At 39.5% G+C, this 25,847-nt stretch overlaps 1 protein-coding gene across 8 annotated transcripts in view; it reads right to left on the minus strand.

Annotated features, from left to right (window-relative positions):
* The window catches only part of NRP2 (neuropilin 2), a 188,339-nt gene that overhangs the window by 108,584 nt on the left and 53,908 nt on the right, over positions 1 to 25,847 (minus strand). For 5 of the 8 annotated variants that reach the window (XM_088135629.1, XM_088135630.1, XM_088135635.1 and 2 more), the window contains exons 3-5: positions 8,548 to 8,729; positions 3,001 to 3,231; positions 1,766 to 1,933 (exon numbers count right to left, since the gene is read on the minus strand). In XM_088135629.1, coding sequence (XP_087991755.1) covers positions 1,766 to 1,933; positions 3,001 to 3,231; positions 8,548 to 8,729 — 581 coding nt within the window. The remainder of the gene's footprint in view (positions 1 to 1,765; positions 1,934 to 3,000; positions 3,232 to 8,547; positions 8,730 to 25,847) is intronic. The other 3 variants (XM_088135631.1, XM_088135632.1, XM_088135634.1) reach the window with 1 other exon arrangement.

Below are 25,847 nucleotides of genomic sequence, written 5' to 3' on the forward strand. Positions count from 1 at the left end.
GCCCCCAACTGCCTCCCAACATCCTATCAAATAAAATTGTTTGCAGCTGCTGAAATGCAGAATCACCTTTACAGGTCTGTAAATAAAATGTCAGCATTCGGAAGAAGAAATACAAATCCCTATGAAATACATTTTCAATGGTGGTGCAACTACTGCAGAGAGAAAACTATAGAATTTTGCATGAAAAGCTGGGAATTTTGCACTTTGCAAATGGAATAAATATTGTGGAAGTGTTCATAGTTGATTACCAAATCATCTCTAATGAAGAGTTTTTCTGCAGCATGTATATTGTCTATTATTTTAATTTTTGGAGTTTGACCTTGTTTTTGTTCTTATGGTAGAGAAGGAAAATTAGAATCAAAACATCTGTAGAGAGACTAAGTTTGTGTTGATCACAGGAGCTTACTTTTCATTGTAAGTCCCAAACAAGAAGAAATGGAGGAAGAACAAACAAACAACGTGGAACCCTCCCCTCCTTGAGGATATTACCAGGTATACTGGGGCCATCTTTGGATGGCATTTTGTTTTCTTTTTCTTTTCTTTTTCCAAAATTAAGGGTGGGAATGGGACCAAGAGGCTCTGAAATCAAAGTGTTTGGGGCTCATTTCAGCAATTTTTTTCTCCATTGCAAACTGGTGTTCTTGTGTCTGTATGGAGGGAGGGTGCTAAGGGTTGGGATGAAAGCTATATGCTGTCTGTCTGTCTATCTATGCCCATCCTTAACTCCTCCAATAGGTTGAATTTCCCACCCTTTCTGGTCACCAGATGATTTGTCCAAGAAGAGTGGGAGTGAGTTTGCTCTTGTTCTGCTTGAACAAGTCAACACTTGCTTGTCCAAACAGAGTAAGAATGCAATTTGACACACATACAGCTGGGACCTATCAGTCAGCTTGTTCAGGCACAGCAGGAATCCTGATAGATTGTGCTCCCGTTCTGCCTAGACAAAGCAGACCCTGGCTTGTCCAGGCAGAGCAGGAGTGAGTTCTGGGAACAATCCTCCTTTGGGTGTGCAAGTCCCTCCCAATTTGTGATCCTCACCATATTTACTCAGGACGTCTGGGGGTTGCAACCACAGTTTGGGAGCCCCTACATTATTACATTTTAAGGCAGCCAGATAAAGCCATCTCATTGCTCTCTAATCCTAAGCAAATGCTGATTGAGCCCTTAGTTTCCCTAATAGCAGGGCTGGCCTAGCTTTAGCTGGTGGCAATTTCCACATTTACCACAGTAAATACACAAGCCTTACTCTTGGATAACTAGAAGCTCCATGTTGTGTTTTTCATTTTCTAAACATGTCATAGGAGTAATAGAATATAACACATGACAGAAGAAAGGGCTAAGATCTTACAAAAGACAAAGAAACAACTGGTAACATTGTAAGCATTCAAATTCCTGAATTCCAAACATAGTTTTAAGTGCCTCCCTATACGAACAAAGTTCAAAGTAATTCTAACTCTAAACACCTTGATTTTGTAAGGAAAATGTTGAGATGTTAATGTTGTGTTTAGAATTTCTACAGCACTTTCAAATACTGGCACTGAAGCTTGGATCTTAGCTTCAATATTTCACATGGGGGGGCGAAAACAAAATATCATAAATAGATTACCAAATTTAAGGGGTGTAATAAAATTGAAATTCCAAATCTCAGTTATCAATGCTAAAATTGTTTAAATGTTACTTCTCCCCTCCAAGGGGAGAAAATATATCCAAATATAGATATGCTGTAGGTCTAGAGCAATGCTTGAAAATACTCAGATTGAATCACCTGCCAACTTACTCTCTGGCGCCTCCTGCTGGACCAAATAATAACGAGCTGAGAAGCCATCTTTAGCCACAGCCAAATCGGTGTGGAATGTGAGAGATAAGATGCCGGTAGTTGAGCGGATCTCTGAAAGGGTTTTAGTGCCACAGTACCTGCCGATCAAGGGCCCAACTGCAGAAGAGATGAAAGAAAAACACTGTTTACCAACTCACAGGCGTGTTCCCTCTTTGGTTGGAAAAGATGAAGAGGTAGACAGTTGAGGGAATAAATATGTCAACCAGATAAAATGAAACACGCTAAAGATTTTTCATTAAATAACACTCTTGATATATATTATGCCACAAATTTGCAGGAGCTTTTCTTTGCAGACAAGTCTTGAGATAAATAAATCTTGTGTTTCATACGAGTTGCATAACATGTCTACTTTAGACGTTGGCCCACAAAACCTAACAGGACACTTTTTAAAATTCCAGACTGCGTCCTAATTGATGAGGGATTTTAGATAAATAACTATACAACTTACCTGGAAATAAATCCCACTGCCCAAAATTTGGCATCTGAGAAGAAAAGGCATATGACTGCACAGTAACATATCTACAGTATATCAGTACAGTTCCCTCCCCGCACCATCACACATACCCTAATAGATATTCTTAGTCACAGAAAACAAACAGGAGTTTATATACTCATGAAAAGACTAATCTAGAGCTATTTACATTTTTAACACATGTAATTTCCCTGACATGTAAAATGATAATTGATGTGTTAATGGATAATATTTTTCAGCTCCTTTTCTGCATATAAAAATGTTATAATATTTATACGCAGAACTTTCCTATATGCAATTAAGCGTAGGGTTTTTTATTATTATTACTATTATCCTATTTTCTAACTAGAAGTTCAGGATACTTCAGTGGCTCAAAGATCTCACTTCCTCATCTAATTATATAAATCAGGTTACTGACTTGTCTAAAGTGATTTCACCATCATCTAAAATTACACCAACTCTGGAAGGCAGCAATGCTAGTGTAAGAGGCAAAGAAGAAATTTCATTTCCCTTCAGGGTTAGTTTCTGTTCCTTTCTAAGAACAAAGCAACAATATATGAGATTGCATGATGCAATGGCAATATTAGTCATTTATGATTGTTACAGAATTCTTCAGTTTCAAAATGGACAGTTCGCTTGACAATGGCCATCCAGAGAAGTAAACCCCAGCAGTGTATCCTTTGGCCCTTACCTTGAGGAATACCATCCCAGATGTCCAGCCAATCATATTTACAATCTCCCTCCCCAACTTGCAGAGGGTCATGCTCTAGGTCAAACGTTAAAAACTGAAGGACGATCTCCATTTTCGGCTTGGCCATGATTGTGAAAGCGCAGTCCAAATTGTGTGGATACTTATCCGGAAAGCCTGGGGATTCAATGGTGCCGTTTGAATTGGTGAAGTTTCTAGAACAATCTTCGGAGCCTACAGAAAGAGACAAGAAGGCCAAGGCTGAGCATTAACCTCAATAGCCAGTTCCCTTACCGTAGCCAGGCTGAGCTATGTTATTCATAAGCGTTCTTTTTAAGCACTTAAATCCCTCATGCAGAAAATTGCTCCTGCCTTGCAAAAGTATTAATTATTAATATCATTGTCCCCATTTCATTTTCCATCCAAGTGGCAATTCTCAGGGAAACAACACCTTCAGACTAGCAGCTAAAGCCTTGAAATATAGCACATCTTTAACCATAACTCAGTTAAGACTGTTTGGGATGGGCAGGGCCATGTGTGAAGGGTCCTAGTGAAAACAGAAACAGAGCTGCCTTTCTCCCTCATCCACGGTAATCATCAAAACTGAAATGCCAGTTATTTCTATCCTTAAGGAAAGCCTTTCTAACTGCCAGCCGTGGGGACAATATTACCATTTATTTAGGGATGACCCCAACACTGGCCCTCATTGTGCCACAGCAGCTAAGTGCCTTCTATTTTTTGCAGACACAAGGTGCCTTAGGGAGAAGGAGACCACATTCTCTTCAGGCTATGACTGCATTAAGGCTATTGCTCTGGAGAGAGCAGACAATTAACAATTGAATTCTCTAGGCTACGGGTCACTAAGACGAGGGAAGTGGGCAGAGAATGTTACAAGCCCCCCTGATTCCACAATTGTAGCAGAAGATTACCTTTCACAGATCTTGGGCTCTTTGCTTTTCCATGGAAAAGTTAATACAATTCCTATTACCACCCTAACAAACTTCATGGACCTTTGCTTCTCTTGAAGAAGCAGGGCTGGACTTAAACAACACGGGAGCAAACAAGCCTGTGGAAATCTGTTTAAATCAAATGTCTCAGAAAACAAGTGAGATTTAACTGGATTGCTGGACAACAGAAATTTTAATTTACCAGCCCTGAAACAGGCATCTGAAAACAAATAATCAACTCTGTTAACATTACAGACCCCACATAACTGGATTTCATTAAAAGACAGTGTCACACTATGTTTGAGAGTGTGTGTTTTGAACATTATGTTTTTTGGGGGATGAATTTTAAAGGGTTGTACTCCACAGTATAATACACATACAGAATTTTTAGGAATGTTAACATTTTTCCAGGGACTGACCAATATCCTTATCACTGAATGATGCTTTGATTCTAATAAATTACTTAATGGCCATATATGTTTGAATACAGACCTACAGAAACCACTAAAACCTTGAGATGCATTAATTGCAGCTACACCCAAAACACATTTTCTTTAAATGAAAAAACTCTGAGCCCAGAGTCCCAGAGCTGAGATAACCAAAAGAAAAAGAAAAAAAAGTCCCCCCCTCCCAATTGTTTCTGTAGTTCCCTTCAATGATATTTATTTGAATACAAAACAGAGGGAGAGATTCCCCCCCCCCCAGTTGCTGACAGTGGGGAATTAGAATTCTCCGCTAATCTTCTTTTAATTTTACTTTATTTTAACATATATTTAAAAGTGCAGTCAAGAAAAAAGAGAGAACAAAGAAATAAAGGTTCAAAAATAAAGAAAATTTTTAATTCAAATCATCATGAAATCATGAAACCTCTGCATTTTGGCTACCACCACTTACCGATATAGCAGTACCCACAATATGCAGAATGGGGGTGAAGATCTGATGGTTAAGAATCAAGTAACATATTTAATAATCCCAGGAAGGAAGATAGCGGCAGAACAACTTTTGAAGAAGGGATTCAACAGAGACGTCCTTTACATTTACAGACTGCTGAATCTCTAAGGACCCTTGGTGGTTTACAGATAAGATACATAAGAAACAATATACAATAACAAAAAGTCCACAACTAATGAAAAACATAGAAGAAATTTAAATTAACCAAACCAAAGTATAATCAGACCAAAATGGGATCAAGGCCCAAATATCTTCTGGAAGAGCCGTGTTTGGAGCAGCTTCTGAAAGGCAGAGTGGGAGCCAACTAGTATGTCTAAATGAGAGGTTATTCCAAAGAACAGGCACAGCCATTAAAAAGCAGTATGATCAAATTTGGCTCCCCTCACCTCCCTAAAGTGGGCACCATTAATAGTTTTTCTTGGGTAGTTCTAACCGATTGGGCCAATTCCAGTGGGAGAATGCAGTCCTACAAATAACTAGGTGTCCAGCCATGCAGGATTTTATAGGTTAGTGTTGGCACTTTAAATCACACCCAGAAGCCTGTTGGCTACCAGTGCAAGACCCACAGCACTGGTGTAATGAGGGGCAGAGATCCAGCCCACAAGTGGCAGAAGACGCCTTCATACCCTACTTAGTTTTATTGCTGAAGCCAAGCAGATCTGCCCCTGTGAAGAAAGAAGCTTGTATCAGCTGCTCTTAGGAAAAATTATAAATAAATAGCTTGAAAGGTTAGTTCATACTTGGTTTCCTGAACTGACAGTTATATCTACCCAGAAACTGCTTGGAGAAATATTGATTAAGACCGGCAGTCAGTTAGATGCATCTTAGTTGATTAATCACTAATCACCATCAACATAAAAATAAGACAATAGCTCTGAACTGTTATATTTAGATAGCAAGCATGTATTTTCCAATAGCACTGTCTTTACAGGGACAAAGAAAGCGCAGTGCCTCTGATAAAATGCTGCAGTTTTTGTGAATGCCTACTATCAATATAACGTCACATATGCATAAACCAGATTTACAGAAGAAATGAGCTTGACTTCTGACAGTCAGATTCTCTGAGTTACAAAATATGTTGTTTAATCCGCTCCAAAAGTAACCAGAAGTCAAGATGTGAAGTGTTAAATTAAACGTTTAAACCATTTATGAGCTAGGTGGTATAATGACAAATAAACCAAATAAAGAGAATCTAGCAGAAACAGAAAGAAGAAGCAACAATAAGGAGCAGTGAAACTAAAACCAACTAAGCCAAAAACTCAAGAGTAAAAATGCACTTTGCCTCCCCTTTCAAATATAATGAGGAGTTTACAGATGGAAATTCAAACCCCAGCCATGGGCAATTGACGCAAAGGCCTTGCTTTTTCTATAATAGTCCTCATTTTACTTAGAAAGGAAATTCAGAGGAAAGAAGAAAATTACAAGGCACTCGATGTAGGATTTAAGCCTTCCAGAGTTTCACGAGTAAGCATCACACTTCTACTGAACCCATACATTAAGCTGAGTCTGATAAATCAACCCCTTGAATTGAACTGTAACAATATCTGCTGAACAACCTTATATTGGCTAATATCTACAAAACGGAAGATTCTGAATGACCTTTGAAGACAATTGGACCACCTTCCCTTTGTGAAGGTTATGAATAGCATGGCCGGATCATCTCTGCCCCAAAAGAGGATGGACTGCACAGACAAGTATACCAGACAAGATACTTAGGGTAACCTGCTTACGAAACAACAAAGCTGAAACAATAAGATCTACTGAACTAGAGATGTTCTAAAATTATTTTCCAATTCCAGGATCGCTTCTGTGCTAATATCTATTCCGAATGCCCACAGACACATCAAAACAACTTACTTTTGCCAGAGTTTGAGATTTTCTGGCATTGGTATTATGGATAGTATTCATTCTCTGTATTCTGGAAATCTAGCAGCCTGTGCCCTCCACCAGAGCAAAATCATTAAAATTCAGATCTAGAAGAGTCATGTCAACCTCTTTCCTAACCTGATATAGGAGGTTTAAGAAAAAATTAAGCAAAACTGCATGAAATGTGCTACCACAGATTAATGAGCATAATCCAGCTGAGATAGAGTCCCCAAATCTGTATAATCTCTATATGCTTCTACCCTTCATTAAGATTTCTGGGCAAGCTAAGGATGTTTGCCTCATGCCCCTTTCAGTTCCTCACAGCATGTTTTCTCTTTTTTACCAGTGATATAATTCTGTGCATTTCCATTCTAAATATGAGCAATAGACCTTCATCCCATGACCACGAACTTTTTCTTGTTCAAGACCCAGCGAGCTGGGCCTCTCCCTGAGCACACAAAAGCATTGTCTTGCTCATGCCTGCAATGATGAAGCAAGACTATTTTTATACACCAAAATTTTCATCTCCAAACCCTCTGATCTGGCAAATAGTTAGACAGAGCCAATGTAAAGGGGCACTGATTCACTTTCTCCAAGAGTAGGGTTTTGTAATATAATTATTAAAAGAGCATTCTGAATAGTTTCCCTTTCTGTGAAGCTCAAGAGGTTCCCCTGATGGCACTGCCAACAGAATCCCACTTAAGCCAGCATTACACCAGCTACAAAATCCCTGGCTTCTTGAAAAAAGAAAACACAAGGCTACTGATCAGTGCTGGAACTGCATATTCATGAGGAGGCAGGATGGGAAGAGAGGACCATTCTTGCTTAGCCTTGACTTTAACAAGCTTTTTCTATATGACACTTTAAAAAGATATGCTCTTTGTAATTCTGGAATAAATTAGATCATTTAATGAAGAAGCTGCTTTCCCTTAGAAATCAAAATACCTTGTCAATATGCCATAAAATACTTCACTTCTTGAAAACGTTGATGAAACAGATTTGGTAAGGGGAGCAGAACCGAGGAAAAATTAATGTGGAGCTTAATAAGGAGATTCTCATATGAGAAGACTGTCAGCTCTGAGAACCGTCTCCCCAAGCCTGCCAAGGAGAAAAGCCATCAACACCTTCTTGAAGCAACTCAAGCGACAGAACCATCACCTCTTCCCCAAAACAGTGAAACCTGGAAACAGTTTAATAATCAGCTAGACAGGACCTCTGAATTTCCAAGAAGGAACTGAACAAAGGCAGTCCAACATCCTGCCTTCAGTAGGGCCATTAACAACTTTTCCCTTTACTGGTGAGTAGAAGTGTAAATTTGCAATGCCATCTCATGGACAAGAGCAGTTCTTCTCATCAAAAGGAACTTACAACTTTGAGTTAAGGTGAATTTCTAATTTCAGACTAGTGGTCTACTGTGCATAAAGTATAAATAATAATTTAGCATTTTCCAGGACAGTAGAGCATAGATTATTGTTCTAAAACAGATCACAAAATCTATTTTAGTTTCTGATAGAATTGGCTTTCTTTTTCAGGGAAGCCGTACACTCTTGAAAAAGATTTGGTTGTAGATTACATTAAAATCTCTCTTTTTCTCCATCAGGAACTCAAGATGATAGAGAGAGGGATACAACACAGTCCTGGCCGGGCTCAGAACTTTTGCTTTCAGTTCAGACCATCACCAGGGAATTGTTGCAAAGGGAATTCATATTGCCTATTAATATACTCAAAACATTGCCCAGCTGAAAGAGGCTTAAGAATTTGGCTGGGAGAGCTGATGGACACTGACCCGTCTTGTAGATTTCATAACGCAGGGAGAAGCCAGCACCTTGACGCGCATAGTCTGAGGTGAATTTGATATACAGAGAAGGGCCGGATGAAGTGATAGTAGGTGGAGCGATGTTTCCACAGTGCTTTCCCAGAAGATCAGCATTTTCACTATCCCCGTCCCGTATTTCAATAAAATCATACCTGTCAATGGGATAAGGGAAAAAAGAATAACATTAAGACAAAGACATCCAGGAAAAAAATAAATACCTCTACATTTTCACAGGCATTTTATATTTAACACATAGCAACTGATCTTGTGTGACAAAGCCAGTTTCCTATGGCCCTGATCCTTCATGCAACAAATGCGCTACATTTTAATCACCTAACACATTCTTGTAGTGCTCCATCATCAGTACTGTGCTGTCAAATTATTCTGCTGAACAGAAGTCACTGCATACCATCCGAATAGTTTGACAGAAATAAAATTCAGAAAAGTTGCTTTTCAGTTCATTTATTGAAAATACTTCAGTATCTAAATATTTTGATGTCCTGGGACTCACTGTGATAAACATATTGTATCCCTAGTGCATAAAACACAGAGAGCAAAACAGATTTCCTCACTTTTTGACCTTTCCATTTACTTATGTATTAAAAAAAAATGTTTTACTTATGCTTTGCTATATTCTGAGCTTGTTATCTTTGCTGATTTTTATTGTGTGAAAAAAATATTAATAACTTGGAGGATAGGAAACACATTTTCAGGTAGTGAATACTTGACAGTGAAAGAATATTTGCAAATGTATTTATTTAACTTGTTTCTTACATTTGTTAACATGCAAACATGGCTATAACTCTTATAATTAATCAGGCAGGAAGCAATCTTCATTTCAAATTATGAGAATCCTATCTGGTATATTGAGCCAGGATTCCTCATTCTTTATTTAATTAATTAAATTCATATACTGCCTGACTCCCAGTGACTTCAGGGGCTTTGGGCCCCTAAACGATATACATGTTCATGGGGAATGAATATAAGGTAAAATGACTTTTGAAATGTTAGTCCATTCTTAATGTTATGTTTGGATGCCCAAACCTAGGGCAGTGTGGCAATAGCTTATTCTGTTTTTCTACCTTTCCCAAAATTGTTAGAGATCAAATAAGAGCCTGCCCACCCCCCAACCTCATATTTTGGTTTCATCAGACGACTTCCCAACCTAGAAAACAAAGAAGAAGGAAGAGCAATGTGGGTGGAAAATGGGGAGATGGTTCATCACACTCCATGCATTCATCAAAGAACCTGCCCCATAAATCTAGCTGGGATATGGGGCTAACCCTGCTCTGGTTGCCTTCGGGAATGACCTGTGCTGAGAATAAGCCATTGCTATTCCTTTTGGACTTCTTATGGCTACATACCACTGACCGCAGCATCCTTTTGGACTGTCTGGCATGTCTGGGTTTTGGTGATTCTGTTTAACTGCAGTTCTGTCCAGAAAGTGATGTTGGAGGACTAAAGAACGCCACCCTCTCCCAATGCCATTCAATATCTAAACAAAGCCACTGGGAGAGTCATGGGAGCTTGCAAAGAGATGTCATGAGGACATTAATGACACCTAGTCCTTTGAATGGTGCCCAAGTTTAGTAATGGAGAGGATGGGAGTAAACAAATCGAAAGAAGTTTTCAGATAGTTCCAGAATATCCTGACTAGATTAATCTCAAACATTGACTGTTGTTAAATAAAAGAGAGAGAATGATGTGTCTGGGGCAGTTGTGGCTTGCTTTAAGAGCACAATGGGTTCGTTGCTGAGGTTAGTCTGAAGAGGAACTTAGCAACTTATAGCTTATTCATCCTATAAGACCTTTTCCCACTCCATTTTCTTCCTCTTCCTGTAGATCTTTCTCACAGTTCTTTCCTGTCTTGCCCTTGAAAGTATCCCTTTCCCTATGGCTGTTTCTTCTCCAGGCCATGTCTAAGTTCTAATCACATTCTACTCTTCTCACGAAAATTCAGGGCTGAGGATGATAGGGTTGTCAATCTGAAAACAAAATTCGATGGAGAAGTCTGAAATGATTTTCTTGCTTCTCAGCATTACAATTACAATTTCCCTCTGTGTGTATGGAGGCAAGGCAAGCTTGAAGATATACTATATTTTGGTTGCTTTGTTTGAACAGACTTGTGATTCCTGACATGAACTCTACCCTTAATTTGTACTACCATGTAGCTACATGTTCAGAATACATTTACAGGAAACTGCCCATTCCCTTCCTTTCATTTATTTGCATTGGGTTAACCTGTTAAAAAACAGCATGTTACCCCTCTCCCTCTCCTTGGAGGAGGAGGAGGAGGAGGAGGAGGAGGAAAGAAAAGTGATACATTGTCAGGCTTCTGGCTTTGTCACAAGATCCCTTATTTGTGAATCAAGATCCGAAAGGAAAAATAGCATGTTGGGCATGAAATGACTCTCATGTGACTCATTCCTTTCCCACAAGGCACGCATTGCCAAACAACTACCCTAAACAAACTTATAGGAACTCAATGTGCTACCAGCTAGACTCTGAGTAGTCTTTCATATCACTCCTTTCTAGGAGTCAATCAGGCTGCACTCCAAAAACAAATGCCTGAGGCAATGATACCTTCTATCTATAGGCTCAACCTACACACTCGGCTAAGAAGGCCTTGCTGCAGCCAAGTCTTGCAATCCTGCTGGGCTAGTAGTAAGATCCCGTCCTCAGCCTGCCAAAAGAGAAGGGCAAGGGGTGTCTTTCAAGTAGCGAGGAGAAAGGCAGGACTGAATGCCAGTCTTAAATAGTTACGCTCTACCCACCTAGGAAAGGAGCCAAAGAGAGAGGTGTTTGTAGGACAAAGAATAAGGCAACAAGGAAGACTTCTTGATACTGAATGCTGCTTTTTGAAAGGCAGGAAGAAGAGGGGCACTGGAAAGGGGCAAGGGCTGTGGGGCTGGTGCAAATCTTCTTCAACCACCAAGGAAGGAAGGAAGGAAGGAAGGAAGGAAGGAAGGAAGGAAGGAAGGAAGGAAGGAAGGAAGGAAGGAAGGAAGGAAGGGGATTTTTTCAAAGACAGACCAACTTTTCACATCTGAGAACCACTACAGACCACCAATACTATAATACAAGTCTTAAAATAGGCACATTCCTGTTAAAGAACTGATAAGTGTTCCAAAACTCCTTCCCAAACCTGACCCCCTCCATTTTGAGGCATCCACCCCCCCCCCAGTTAAGTCTGGTGCCTGGCCACTAAAAGGTTGCCTTCCCTACCACAGCTGTAGGATAGGTATAATGCAATCACATGTATCACATCTGCACACTACTTAACTCTAAATTATTTGGATTATAGCCAACACTCACAAACACACACAACACACTACCTACTCAAATCACTCTACTGCAGAATAAAGGCCTGAACTATCATCTGCTATGCTGGTCCAGTACATGTCGGTAGACAGATGTTTTTTTACTCCCTAGTCTAGGGCTTAAAATCATCCAGCCAGATTCCATACCTACAGGAGAACTACAACCTGACTCTCCCCATTCCTAGACTAGCGCCTTACCACTACACCAATCTGGTTCTCATATGTCTCGATCTTTCCCTACAGATAGATTCACTGACTGAAAGCTGAATACAGCAATGCAGATTGGTAATGTTTTTTCCATCTTTATATTTCTGAAACTTTCTTTTTTTTAAAAAAAAAATGTTTTAGGACAGAGCTGGGATTGGAATTTGAAACTATGGTTGAATATGTAAAAGGAGGCTGTGGGATCTTCAGATCCAAAGCTATAGATGAGCAATGGCTTTTTTAGAAAGAGTTCAACGTTACACCTCCGCATGAACATTTTATATGTAAAATCAGTATGGTATCTTTTGATACACCAAGTTCCACACTTAGATACAAATAGAAGTATGCTGTATGCACCATTCAGTGTTTCATCTGCCAGCATATAAAATTCATTTGAAATTAGCTGTAATAAACTACTACATAAAATCACATTTTCCCTGAAGTGAAAACTGTCATTTGTTCTCAAATAGGTATGATATGAAGTTTCTTGGAAAAAGAAGACAAACTGCATAACTGGTTTTCTAGAAATTATTTAAGAAAGCAGTACATTCCTTACAATGTAATCTGGAACCTGTATAATTCCTTCCAATTATATATGGAATACAATTGTCACTGCAGACAATAAGTCTTGGTATAGAATTTGCTAGTTACTTATCATAATTTTTGGGAGTATTAAGAAGTAGTGCTTTACAGGTAGTCCTTATTTAGCAACTGCCTCATTTAGTGACCATTCACAGTTACGATGGTGATAAAAAAGTAACTTTGCAACCAATCCTCGCATTTATGATCTTTGCGGGTCTGTAAAGCAAAGGAAAGCTGAAGTAAAATCATAAGCAGGCTCACAGCTTCACTTAGCAACCACTTCATTTAACGACTGAGTGGTTGGTCTTAATTGTGGTAGCTAAATGAGGAGTACTTGTATACAAGAACAGATGATGCAGGAATCCCTTAAAAGGGATGATCCATCTACAAGAATGCCCAAAATATCCCTTACGTGATCTCTCTACACCATGCAGAAGCAGCACAGCAACAGCAGAATTTGTTAATATATTGAGCACCTTTGAGTTTAAGAGAAAAGCTATCTATTGTATAAAATAAACATGCATTCATAAAATAGGAGTATTAGTTTTCAATATTATATTTGTTTTTCTGGGACTAAACTGTACTGACCTCCCCAAGTCCTGTTAATCTGCCTCATTGTGGAGTGGTGTGGATGTTCCTGGGAGGAATGAACAAAGGGTGGGCCAAATTATCCTAATCTTCACCTTATGTGAAGATCTAGCTCACTGGAGAAGGCTCCAGTGCTGGGAAAAGTGGAAGGAAAGAGAAGAGGAGGACGACCAGCAGCAAGGTGGATAGACTCAGTTACACTGGTGATAGGCGCACCATTAGAAGAGCTGAAAGACCAGATCAAGGACAGATGATCATGAAGAAAATCTATCTAGGTGGTTGCTAACAGTCAACACTGACTCAGTGGCACATAATCAATCAAACTGCTGAATTCAAAGAGACTTAATTCCAATTTGGCAAGTAGAAAATGTTTGGAGCTAATAGTTTGTTGTTTGTGTTTTCATTAGATATGAAAATTGGTTTCAGGACACTGGGAGCACTTTAAGAATTTTCTGTAGTTTTTATTGTCACTACCATTAACACTAATAAAAATGAATCACCATCTGCTTGATCTTCTGACTAAGTGAATCAACTGCATATGCTTGCGCTTCCACAAAATGCGGAAGCTGAATCTTACTTGTTTATAAATCCACAGGCAGACTGTTTCTTCCCCCCCCCCCCAAATTAATTGAAATGTTAACAGTTTTAAAAGCCTGGTGATGGTGAACGTACCTGTTGAACAAAAGCCAACATTTATAATTGGCTTGTTACAAAGATAGATTCTGCATCAGCTGTCTCCACATTCCTTTTGGCATTTTCTCTTACTACAAACTACTCTTACTAGCAAAAGTTCTATGAAGGATGAATTTGAGGCAGGGTTCCAGGACCTATTATTAATGTCATAGTTCAGTTTGGTAACTCATGAAGTAAGCTGTCACAAAGGAAGGTATTTTGGCAAGAATATTCTTCCTCTCTAGAAAATAAAGTCAATGTATTCAGAGCAACTACAGGTCAGCTGCATTAAGACCTACTTACATTAAAACATTTTAAACCGATTCAAATGAGTTCTCCCATTCATTTGCATGAAACTGAAACAAAATGAACTTGTACAGAAGTTTGGGTCAAGGGATTTTTAGGGCAGGCTGTGTTTTCCAGTATTTCTTTTCTTTTTTCCTTGAAAAATATTTCATGTGAAAACGGTAGAGAAACACAAATAGCAACAAAAGTGCCAAACAAAGCTTTTATGTTAACAAAGATTGATTTACTTTTTCAACAGCTCCTACACTTTTCATTCATGGAAAATTCTTCATTTATGTTTTTTCCACTGCACAGCTAAAGATATCTGCACAGTGAAAGATAACCTAGATCATATTACTGGTGCTAGTGTATACTGTTTGGGCATTTGGCTAGAGATTATGTATTTTCCTTTAAGGAAAAAAGAGGGGGGGGAGGAGAAAACCATTCTATTCCAAACATCTGGGCATTTACACCATAATCCCAAGAGCTACATTTTCTACATTTCAATTTAGATACTATCATGTATAATCCAACTAGTGTTGTCACTCCTCAAACAATATTAAAAGATAATTCTGCTTGTGCACAGGTTTGGTTTGGTTTTTTGGATTGCAAAAGAAAACAAATATTTTAGCTACTTTGTAATTTTGCTTTCAAAAAAGTATGATTCAGTTCCACAGGGTGGGACCATTTCATGGTGTGACGGCATACAAAATGACTCAGCCAATCATCGGACAGCTGTTCCTTTTAAAAAACAAAAAGACAAAACCAGACTGGGTGACCCACGCGCTAAAACATTTTGAAATAAGTGCAGTGATCAGAGTTGCTGCCCTTTAGTACCCATTCTGTGCTTTTGAAGTAGCGAGAGCAAACTTTCTTAAACATGGGATCTCTCCTCTGTATAACTAAACTAAACTAAACTATAAATTCCAGAATCACAATCAATATGCAATATAGAGCCTTGGATTTAATATGAAAGTCAAAAACACATCCTTTCTTGTGATTTCTGTGCTCCAGCTCCAGTACTAATATCTGCAGCTGTTGCTCAAGTATATTTTTTTTAAACAAAGAACAGAACAGCAATGTTTCTTTGATGCCCTGCGTGGCAGCTTCCTAGAGATACCTTACCAGACACAGCTGAAAAGACATTTTTTTCCCCCTTAAGTACCTCATGCATTATATATTTTATTATTTTTTCCCATACTGCTCTTATTCTGGAAGTGCCTGGTGCAGTTTATCAGATAATTCTCCCCCCTGCAAAAAATGAAATAAAACCATCACAATAAAACCAACAATCCTGAAAACAAGTAAATATGTGTGTGCAAAAATAAGGTTCATTAAAAAGAAAAAGGGAAAGTAACATAACAGACATTCTAAAAGGCAGCCTGAGAGCCAGTTTGGTGCAGTGGTGAAGGCACCAAGCTAGAAAACAGGAGATGGTGAGTTCTACTCCTGCCTCAGGCATAAAGCCAGCTGGGTGACTGTGGGCCAGTCCCTCTCTCTCAGCCCTAGGAAGGAGGCAAGGGCAAACCACTTCCAAAATCTTGCCAAGAAAACTGTATGGACTTCTCCAGGCAGTCACCAGGAGTCAACATTGACTCAGACACATGGGAGCGTGCACGCATGCACACACATGCCAGCCTAATGCTGAAGTGGCTTCATTTTGCAAATGCCCTGGTGAATAGGGGCTGGAAAGCTAATGCAGGCACTAGCTGAACTTTCTCCAGGAGAGAGTTCATTCCTGGTGTGCTCCTGCTGGCCCCTTCATCAGGAGCCAAGCCAACTGGTGGGACTCTTAACAGGACCTCCCCATCTGATCTCAGTGCATGGACTGAATGGTATTGGGAGGGACGATGTTTTCAGTACCTGGGTCTTAAACTATTTCCCCAGTTACCCAGAGAAATGGTGGGGTCTCCTTCGCTGGAGGTGTTCAGACAGAGGCTGGACAACCATCTGTCAGAGAAGCTTTAATTGGATTCTCCCACTGAGCAAGGCACTAGATTTGAAGGCTTAAATGGCTTCTTCCAGCTCTTTGATTCTAACATATGAATAGTTGCCTTTTATGAAAAGCAGATTCAACTTATGAAGAGCACTTCACTAGGAAATCATGTATAACAGTCCTTTTCCTCAAACAGGTATTTTTAGAGAAATTTCTCCTATGTTCTTTTTGCTGTTATTCAGAATAATTCACTCTTAATGTCTCTTCAATCTCTTGTGGCCAGCACTTATCCCTTTCCCAGAAATTCATTTCTCTGTTTTCTCCATTAACCACAAAAACATTTTAAACAAAAATAAAGAAACCTACAGACAACAAAGGGCTCTGTTTGGTGCTTCGGTTTATAACACTCAGGAGAAATCCTGTCATTTCATTCAGGTCCCACAGCTTGCTTCTCGCACACTGCCCGAGGAAAAAAATCAAAAAGAAATACTCTCTTGCAAATGAATGAACTGAATTTGTTCCCGCACATTAAAAGCTTATTGGCAAGATCACTTAGCCAAGTGCAATACTGAGATAAAAGCCCATGGCTAATAAAGATTTCCTTCTCATCTCAATCCCAGTTGAGGGTAAATAACGGAGAGGTCCCCAAAAGCTTGACAAAGGTTGGGTTTCCACCAGACTTTACAGGGGGTCAATCTCTTTCTTTCAATATTGCAAGAACACTCTTTAGGGAGACAGACCACATATGGCGATTTTTCAGAAGTGCTTTATCTACCTATGATTAATGAGATGTTGAAAGTAATCATGCAACAGTCTCAGTGTTTTCCTGCAACCCAAATCTTGAAAAAAAATATATATATATATATATATATATATATATATATATATATATTTTAAAATGGGTCTTTGGTTGCTGATTGTCATCTCTCCTCTCTTCTTCCCACTCCCATTGTAAAACAGCTCCCCTGGTTCTCTTCTTGTGTAACCCAATATAAGATCATTTTGTTCGTCCAAATAATGGCCCTAAAAGCCATTCCAGGATCTTAGACCAGGCAAAGGGACCCAGAATGAAACCTCACTGAACTGCCTCCAACAAAACTCAGCAACACAAAAATCATCCTTGGGACCACTTGTTGGATTACCATTATCAGCATATTGCTTTTCAGCCATAATTCTTCCCGGGAAAGATTTCTACAAATAAAATCTGTGGGTAGGCAGGAGGTTCACGCAATGATAAAGCTGGAATGTTAGGTGGTAAGGATGATATCAGATGATGGAATCATGGGGATCCCTTTTTTCTGTTCTTGTCAAACATGTCTGCCTTGATGCAGGAAGACTGCAGAGAACTCAAAAGCCTCTAACGGGTCCTCTTCCTGCCAATGTTGCTGGAGAATGAATGAAAATGAATGAAAATGAAAATGAAAATGTGTATGTGTGTATATATGCATATGTACAGTCAGGTCCAGAAATATTGGGACATTGACACAATTCTAACATCTTTGGCTCTATACACCACCACAATGGATTTGGAATGAAACAAACACAATGTGCTTTAACTGCAGACTGTCAGCTTTAATTTGAGGGTATGTACATCCAACTCAGGTGAACGGTGTAGGAATTACAACAGTTTGCATATGTGCCTCCCACTTGTCAAGGGACCAAAAGTAATGGGACAGAATAATAATCATAAATCAAACTTTCCCTTTTTAATACTTGGTTGCAAATCCGTTGCAGTCAATCACAGCCTGAAGCCTGGAACGCATAGACATCACCAGACGCTGGGTTTCATCCCTGGTGATGCTCTGCCAGGCCTCTACTGCAACTGTCTTCAGTTCCTGCTTGTTCTTGGGGCATTTTCCCTTCAGTTTTGTCTTCAGCAAGTGAAATGCATGCTCAATGGGATTCAGGTCAGGTGATTGACTTGGCCATTGCATAACATTCCACTTCTGTCCCTTCAAAAATTCTTTGGTTGCTTTTGCAGTATGCTTTGGGTCATTGTCCATCTGTACTGTGAAGCGCCGTCCAATAAGTTCTGCAGCATTTGGCTGAATGTGAGCAGATAATACTGCCCGAAACACTGCAGAATTCATCCTGCTGCTTTTGTCAGCAGTCGCATCATCAATAAATACAAGGGAACCAGTTCCATTGGCAGCCATACATGCCCACGCCATGACACTACCACCACCATGCTTCACTGATGTGGTGGTATGCTTAGGATCATGAGCAGCTCCTTTCCTTCTCTATACTCTTCTCTTCCCATCACTCTGGTACAAGTTGATCTTGGTCTCATCTATCCATAGGATGTTGTTCCAGAACTGTGAAGGCTTTTTTAGATGTCGTTTGGCAAACTCTAATCTGGCCTTCCTGTTTTTGAGGCTCACCAATGGTTTACATCTTGTGGTGAACCCTCTGTATTCACTCTGGTGAAGTCGTCTTTTGATTGTTGACTTTGACACACATACACCTACCTTCTTGATCTGGCCAACTGTTGTGAAGGGTGTTTTCTTCACCAGGGAAAGGATTCTTTGGTCATCCACCACAGTTGTTTTCCGTTGTCTCCCGGGTCTTTGGGTGTTGCTGAGCTCACCGGTGCGTTCCTTCTTTTTGAGAATGTTCCAAACAGTTGTTTCGGCCACGCCTAATGTTCTTGCTATCTCTCTGATGGGTTTGTTTTGTTTCTTCAGCCTAATGATGGCTTGCTTCACTGATAGTGACAGCTCTTTGGATCTCATCTTGAGAGTTGACAGCAACAGATTCCAAATGCACATAGCACACTTGAAATGAACTCTGGGCCTTTTATCTGCACATTGTACTTGGGGTAGTGAGGGAATATCACACACCTGGCCATGGAACAGCTGCGAAGCCAATTGTCCCATTACTTTTGGTCCCTTAAGTGGGGGGCGCATATGCAAACTGTTGTAATTCCTACACCGTTCACCTGAGTTGGATGTACATACCCTCAAATTAAAGCTGACAGTCTGCAGTTAAGGCACATTGTGTTTGTTTCATTCCAAATCCATTGTGGTGGTGTATAGAGCCAAAGATGTTAGAATTGTGTCGATGTCCCAATATTTCTGGACCTGACTGTATGTATATGTATATACACACACACACAGTGTGTGTGTGTAAATCAAATCAAATCAAAATTTTATTACAGTCATAGACCTGTATAATGTGTGTGCATGTGTATTTATTCTCCAGTCAGCTTAATAAGCCTTTAGAAGGAGATTCCTCATACCTTGGTTCCCTCCCAAATGAAATCTGGATAGTTAGGATCTGTTTAAGTCAAATTCCCTTATGTCTAGCCCAACTTTCTTACCATCATTCTTTCTTCACAGCAAAGACTGAACACACCAACAGTTTCAAAAGATTATCCATGAAATAAGCCTTTTCACAATTTTCTGCTCAGATGCAGAACAGAAAATGAGATAAGATGTGCCCTATTATTTTAGTTAGCGTATCTTCACAATGTACATTGCCATGTTATCTCCAAGAAGAGAGCAAGCCAAACACAAATCTAGTTCTAAACTTTTCTAGACATTTATTATTATTGCTTTTATCAGCAAGCACTTATTCTGTGACATTTGTCACTGCCTTAACTGAGGCCTTGGCAAACACATACAAGTTTATCCTCACCAGACCCTGTCAAGGGAAGAAAGAAGAAAGGGTCAATATTTTGCCCAAGGTCACACAGGAAGTTTGCAAGTGACTAAAATAGAACAGAGACTTGCTTTGACATATAGTGTAGGAAACTAAGCTTATATCAGATAAGCAACACAAAACAGAAAGATTAGGTACAGTTAAAACCTTAATCTTGCAAGCTTCTGTTAACTGTTTAGACTGTTGAATCTTGCATTCAGGTTAAAGGACAAAGTATATCAAATCACAGGTTAGTGCAAAACATTGTGCTGTGATATTCCTCCAGTGCTTTACACAGTGCTACATGGATCCTTACTTTTGTATGATGCAAGCACAGAATTAAGTCCTAAGAAACATATGAAAATTGGCTTGTACTTTTCCTTTCTTGTCCCCACAGCTGTCTGGCCTAGCCTGGGGATCAATACAGGCTAATTGAGATTTCAAATTTAGTTGGTTTAGGTTTATGTTTATGCTGCTCTGCAACTATAGTCCCAGTCTGATACCTGTTCTTCCATGTATTTCCATGTTTCTATCCATAATTACAATATGTTGGCTGGATGACATGTTAAGCTAAGGTAATTCACAAAACTTTTCACACCCACCACCTGTTATCCTTGTGGGAGGGGGCACAGGGCTCTGTTTCATTCTCTTAATTTTTTAAAACTGATCCCCACCATCCAGTGGTCTCAGAAGAGCCCCTGCTCACCCTGTAGAGGGGCTCTGGGTAGGTGCAGAAGGTTGTATGAAGAGAGGCAGGGAGAAAAGTTACTTTCTGTAAATTTCTTTAGCTTATCTTAGACTCCAATTCTATGTGTACAGTCTGTAGCATAAAGCTCTATTATCACTCAGGGGATTTGTGACATCTAGGCCCCTAAATTAGATTCACCTTTTGCCCTCAAATCCAGTTTAAGTTCTTGAAAGTTGGAAAGTACAGGCATATCCCATATATACAAAAACAAATGAACAAAAGATGAATCAGTCGTTTATCTAGCTGCAGTTACAACAAGCAGGGAACAAAGATTTCTGCTTGAACCCTGCTTTGGGCTTGCTCTAAAATTGTAACTTCACAATCAGGTTGAAATAACCGTGACTTCAGCTCAACTGCGGGGAGGGACATGTGGAGCCAGGTTAGTGCTCCAGCAAATTTCAGCATTTAGCATAAAAGAAGGTAGGTATTGCTTTGCCCAACCCAGCTGCTGGATAAAATTATGGCATGGTAAATGATGCAGGGCAAAGGGGGACATAAGGAGCTTCCATTGCCTCTACATGTTGCCCTGGAGATACAGTTATTGCAGTATCCAAAACCTCCCAAGGCCTCATCACAGGTCCCTCTGGGGGTTTTGCAATGGGCTCCAAGCACTTCTGCCTCTAAACAGCACTCCCGGCACCTCCTACAAAAGCCAGGCACCAGAAATAGATATGGAAGTCTATACAGAAGATTAAAAAAAGGCAATTCACTAAATTAGACTGAGGAACATCCACTCAGTTCTGATGGGGGTCAGTTGACTTTTGATCTTTAGAGAAAACGGAGAGACAGGGACAAAAGAAATCCCATTATTTCAGGGTGGGTAGAAAGGCTGCCATGCCAGGGCCCTTTTCCTTTTGTAGTTCAAGACAGGAGTTTTGTAATCCTCACTGAACCAAGGTTCTGATCCCAAGGCTAAGCACACTCAGTGACGTTGACCAAACAAAGGCACCCAAGGTTTCCTACCTGCACTCCCACATCCCCTGGTTACCTAAGGGTCAGAGATGATCTCATTAAGCCAAATGATGTTCATCAAATAAAGTACTCTACAAAAGCCCTGCGTAACTACTACAGCGCAGTGATTAATTCAACCTTATCTATATTCCTCTAGCATATTGTGGGATAAGCATAAACTATCTTCAGATCCTGAAACAGCAGCTGGTAAATACAGACAGCTATTTACTTTGGCATCCCTGATAGGCCCCTGGAATATCAGGCCTCAGCATTATTTCAGAGAATGCAGAGGAAGGGCTCTCCCTCCCTTTTGCACCCAGGTTTCAGAGGGACGACATTCCTCCCAGCAGAGTGAACCTGCCTACCAAATGATTGCACTTGGTAGTGCCACCAGTGAGGGCCCATTAACCAACGCACGTATTGAAAAGGAGGCTGTGCATTTTTTGGATTAAAAAAAAAAATCAAAAGAAAGGCTTCTTTAAATACAGTATAAATTGCATTTCATGGAATTTCATTTTCAACTTAATGTAGAAAAAAGGCAGATCTGTATTTTCTGCTTGGTAGTTACCACTGCAGGCAGTCACTGCTTTCTGAGAACAGGAATGGGTGACACTGTCCTCCTTTTGCTCTCCGACCATAGTAAGCACACCCCACTCCCATGTTTCCCAGCTTTGATTCAAACTGCTGTTTTCTGACCCGAGCCATCTTCAGCCCTTCAGAGCAGATGGTCTCCAGAGCTTTCTAGCAGCATCCCCAGCTGCAAGTGGCTGCAATGCCTGGCAGGGCCGTTCCCTCCAGTGACTAGCCATTGCCCTGAGTAGATATTTTTCCTGGGCTGCCAGGCTGCTCTGTTTTCCGTTGGCCAGCAGTTGCTGTTTTTTATAACCTTGCGGTTGATCTAACTATGGGCCTTTAAGTCAATGAACTATCATCAGCCCTAGAAGCTCATGCTCCATTCAACCTTTACATCTCTCAGCGGGCACCCTTTCAATTTCTGTCCAGGCTGGATAAAGCATGCTCCCTTTGCTTTCCTAACCTTTGCCCAGAGTATTGCAAAGTTTTCCTTCTCTTTCCTTAATTTTTAAAACATCTTTTAAGTTGCAGTGTAGGAACATTGTTTCAATGAACCTGAACTATTGTTTCTTCCTTGCTACAAGTTTCCATGGGCCTACAGAGGAACAGGTACAAAAGAACAACCTGTTCCCTCTTGTTATGGTTACTGTAGCATTGGAACTATGAAAGGATCAGGAAGGAAGGGAGGAAGGCAGGCAGGCAGGCGGGAGGGGAGGCCTATATCAGTGTAAAAAGAGGTATGTGAGAAGAGGAGTCATAAAAGCATCCATGTGTGCAGACTTCTGGGAAAGCAAAGGAAAGGTAGCGGGACTAGTGAGGATTTTTACAAAAACTTGACAAAATGCTACTATTTCCTCCATTCTATTAAGTTATGCTATAATAAACACTAAAGAGAAGCAAGAGGCCCCCTCTTCCAGTCATGTAAGAAAATGCAATTCTCAAGGATGCCTGTGTTCTTGAGAAACTATATTTACACCTTCCCAATGCTACAACAATCCATTTTTGGAGAAAATTGGATTTTTTTTCTCCATTTCATTGCATTCTGAATGCTTGATGGCACCTGATCCCTAAAAGAAAGAAAATGCAAAATATTAAAAATGTTCTGAACTACTCCAAACACTGGATCAATGGCAGGTCCATCTAAAATAATGTTCTGATTGTATACAGGTCCAATTTCCTGTCAAAGGACCTTCATAGAAACAGAAATTTGGAGTCAGAAAAGAATTTTATAGCAGAAAGGAGCTTTATCAATTGACTCTCTGTCAAAGTTTCTTCTCCACTTTAATAATGGCTTAAGTACACCAGGTACTTTCTCTACAACAGAGGTGATAGTATTTTCTGGTGCATGGATTTAATGCTTGCAGTCATGCAATAGCCTAGTTGCCCTCTCAAATATTCTAACCACATCTTCATGAAATTTTGGCAGTTCCACAATAAAATCTCATACATGAATGGTGAAGTTTCACAAGAGTTTGAATGGCAACACTGACATCTCTTGATTGCTGAAGTCTTATGAGTTCTGGGCTATTTATTTATCTAGAAAATTTATAAGGTTGTCCACGTTAAACACATACCTCTGGGTGGCTAACAACAATATACATACAAACACACACACACACAAATAAAACTTTGAAACAAAAATGCAAACCAAGTTTAAAATAACTTTGTTATTTTTAACAAAGTTAAAATACATAATACAATAATTGTACTGCACAATAATGCTATAGCTGACCATAATACAATAGCTGAGGCACTATAACGAAATCACAGCACAACTACACCTATATACACCTACACTGGTATATATTTTTTAAAAAATAACCATCTTTATTTTGAATGAAAGTAGGAGAGGTATACAAACAAGTTTAGAGGGCCCATGGTACCTCTGGCCACCATACTGCCGACACTTCCTGTACAGTACTAACTGTTCTTGAACATATGAAAGATCAAGATACAATTAGCAACAATTCCTGTGAGACACCATCTACTCCCATTACTGAAAAAAAGATCTTGCATGAATTGGATGCAAAGCCACTGGAACAAAGCTTGTTGTAATAGTAGTAGTAGTTGTTGACTAGAGAGCACAAGGAATGTAGTACATATTTATAAATGTTTCCTTCTGTTAAAAAAACAAAAACAAGTTCATGTAGTAAATTACCATATGAGAAAGAAACCGCGAGCAAGAGATTTTATTTCTGCTGTATTTAGCTGATGCAAATGGAATAATGGAATTGTCTGCAATTTTTTTTTTTAAAAAGGATTGGATCTAAACTTAGACATACTAACATTTAACAGACAAAAATTAGTCACAGCTAATTTAAATCTCTTCAATTTCCCTGAGTCCACTTACAATATGAGTACCTTTGTTTCCAATCCAATGTATTTATATTAAAAATTAATTATTCATTACAGAATCGGTCCCACAAATTTTGGTTCAAAATTTGGATTTTAGGCTCTTGTTTTATAGACTGATAATATTATGAAACGGATGGAATCAGGAGAAAAAAATAAATCAGACACAAGACTGAAGCAGCTATATACAAACTAAACTAGTTGACTTACATGTTACTTCCCTGCCTGTCTTGAAATATATCAAGCTGTTCTAATATATAGCGTCTTATCCCACAAACTAAAAATCCATCTCTATTTATTGATTACTTTCACCTAGTAGAAAAAAACATGTTTTTTCTAAAAACAAGGCAGTAGGAATTATTGCTGCTTAGGGAGTGAAATCTTACATACTTTGGGCCTCATCCCTTCTCAGGGATGCTATAAGGATAACATTAAAGGCAGAGAAGACACCTATGCCACCTCATCTTCTCTATCAAAAGTGTGCAACATAGGTATAATAAATATAGAAAATAACATCATATTATAGCAAAAGAACGGTAAACTGTAGCAATTAGTGGAGTGAAAAGTCTATTTTAATAATGGCCTGTTATGCATTATCGATAAAAATTAAAATGCTATATGTAGTATATTTTGCAAGTGTTGCGTGCCATGCTACAATCTCAAATTCTACTACCTAGGTCACCACCACATTCTGCATAACGTATGGAACCTCTCTTAGTTTTTGTAGAATTTAAGTCACCCTGTTAAACATGGTTCTGAGAAATATGATTCTCTAGGTGGGAACACGGAGCTAATAATTGCACATTAATTCTTAGAGCACTTCATTTCTCCCCCTTTTAATTAAGGGCAGGGTAATCGGGATGGCACAAGAGATCTTCTAATGTGTGGCTTGCTGAAACGGCTTGCTTCGTTCAGTGATTTCTCAACTCTCTTCCAGTTCACAATCTGGCACCTCCTCTGTCAGATGGCTTCTGAAGACATCGTCCTGGCTGGGTTTAAAAGGCAGCTCTGACAAAACGAGGCTGGATTGAAGATTAAGTTTTTCTTGCCATGCTCCAGGGAGTGATTGGGTCTGGCTGTATTTTATGTACTACATGATGACAAGATCTAAACAATAGAAGACTCTAGTTGTTGCATTCCCCCTTTTAAAAATAAAGTAAAATAGTTGTTTGGGGAATGAGGCCAATCAGAGAACGTTGGATAGCAACACTAGAACAAACATTGCTAATCTGCCTGCTGAAAGCATTTGTCCATGCAATTATTGCCTTCATTTTTTCCTAAATAGGCATAGTCTAAATGTTACATGTAGCATACCACTTAGAAGCACAGGCCACTAGCCAGAGAGCAGGGAAGAATAAAGTAATTCCATAAGGTTGAATCAAGTCCAACCCCAAGATACAGAAGGAATCTACATTTTCCT

Source organism: Python bivittatus, unplaced genomic scaffold (genome assembly GCF_059951505.1).
Source record: "Python bivittatus isolate LINGU-HERP-01145 unplaced genomic scaffold, Pbiv_v1 ctg000200_np1212, whole genome shotgun sequence".
Taxonomy (NCBI): Eukaryota; Metazoa; Chordata; class Lepidosauria; order Squamata; family Pythonidae; genus Python; species Python bivittatus.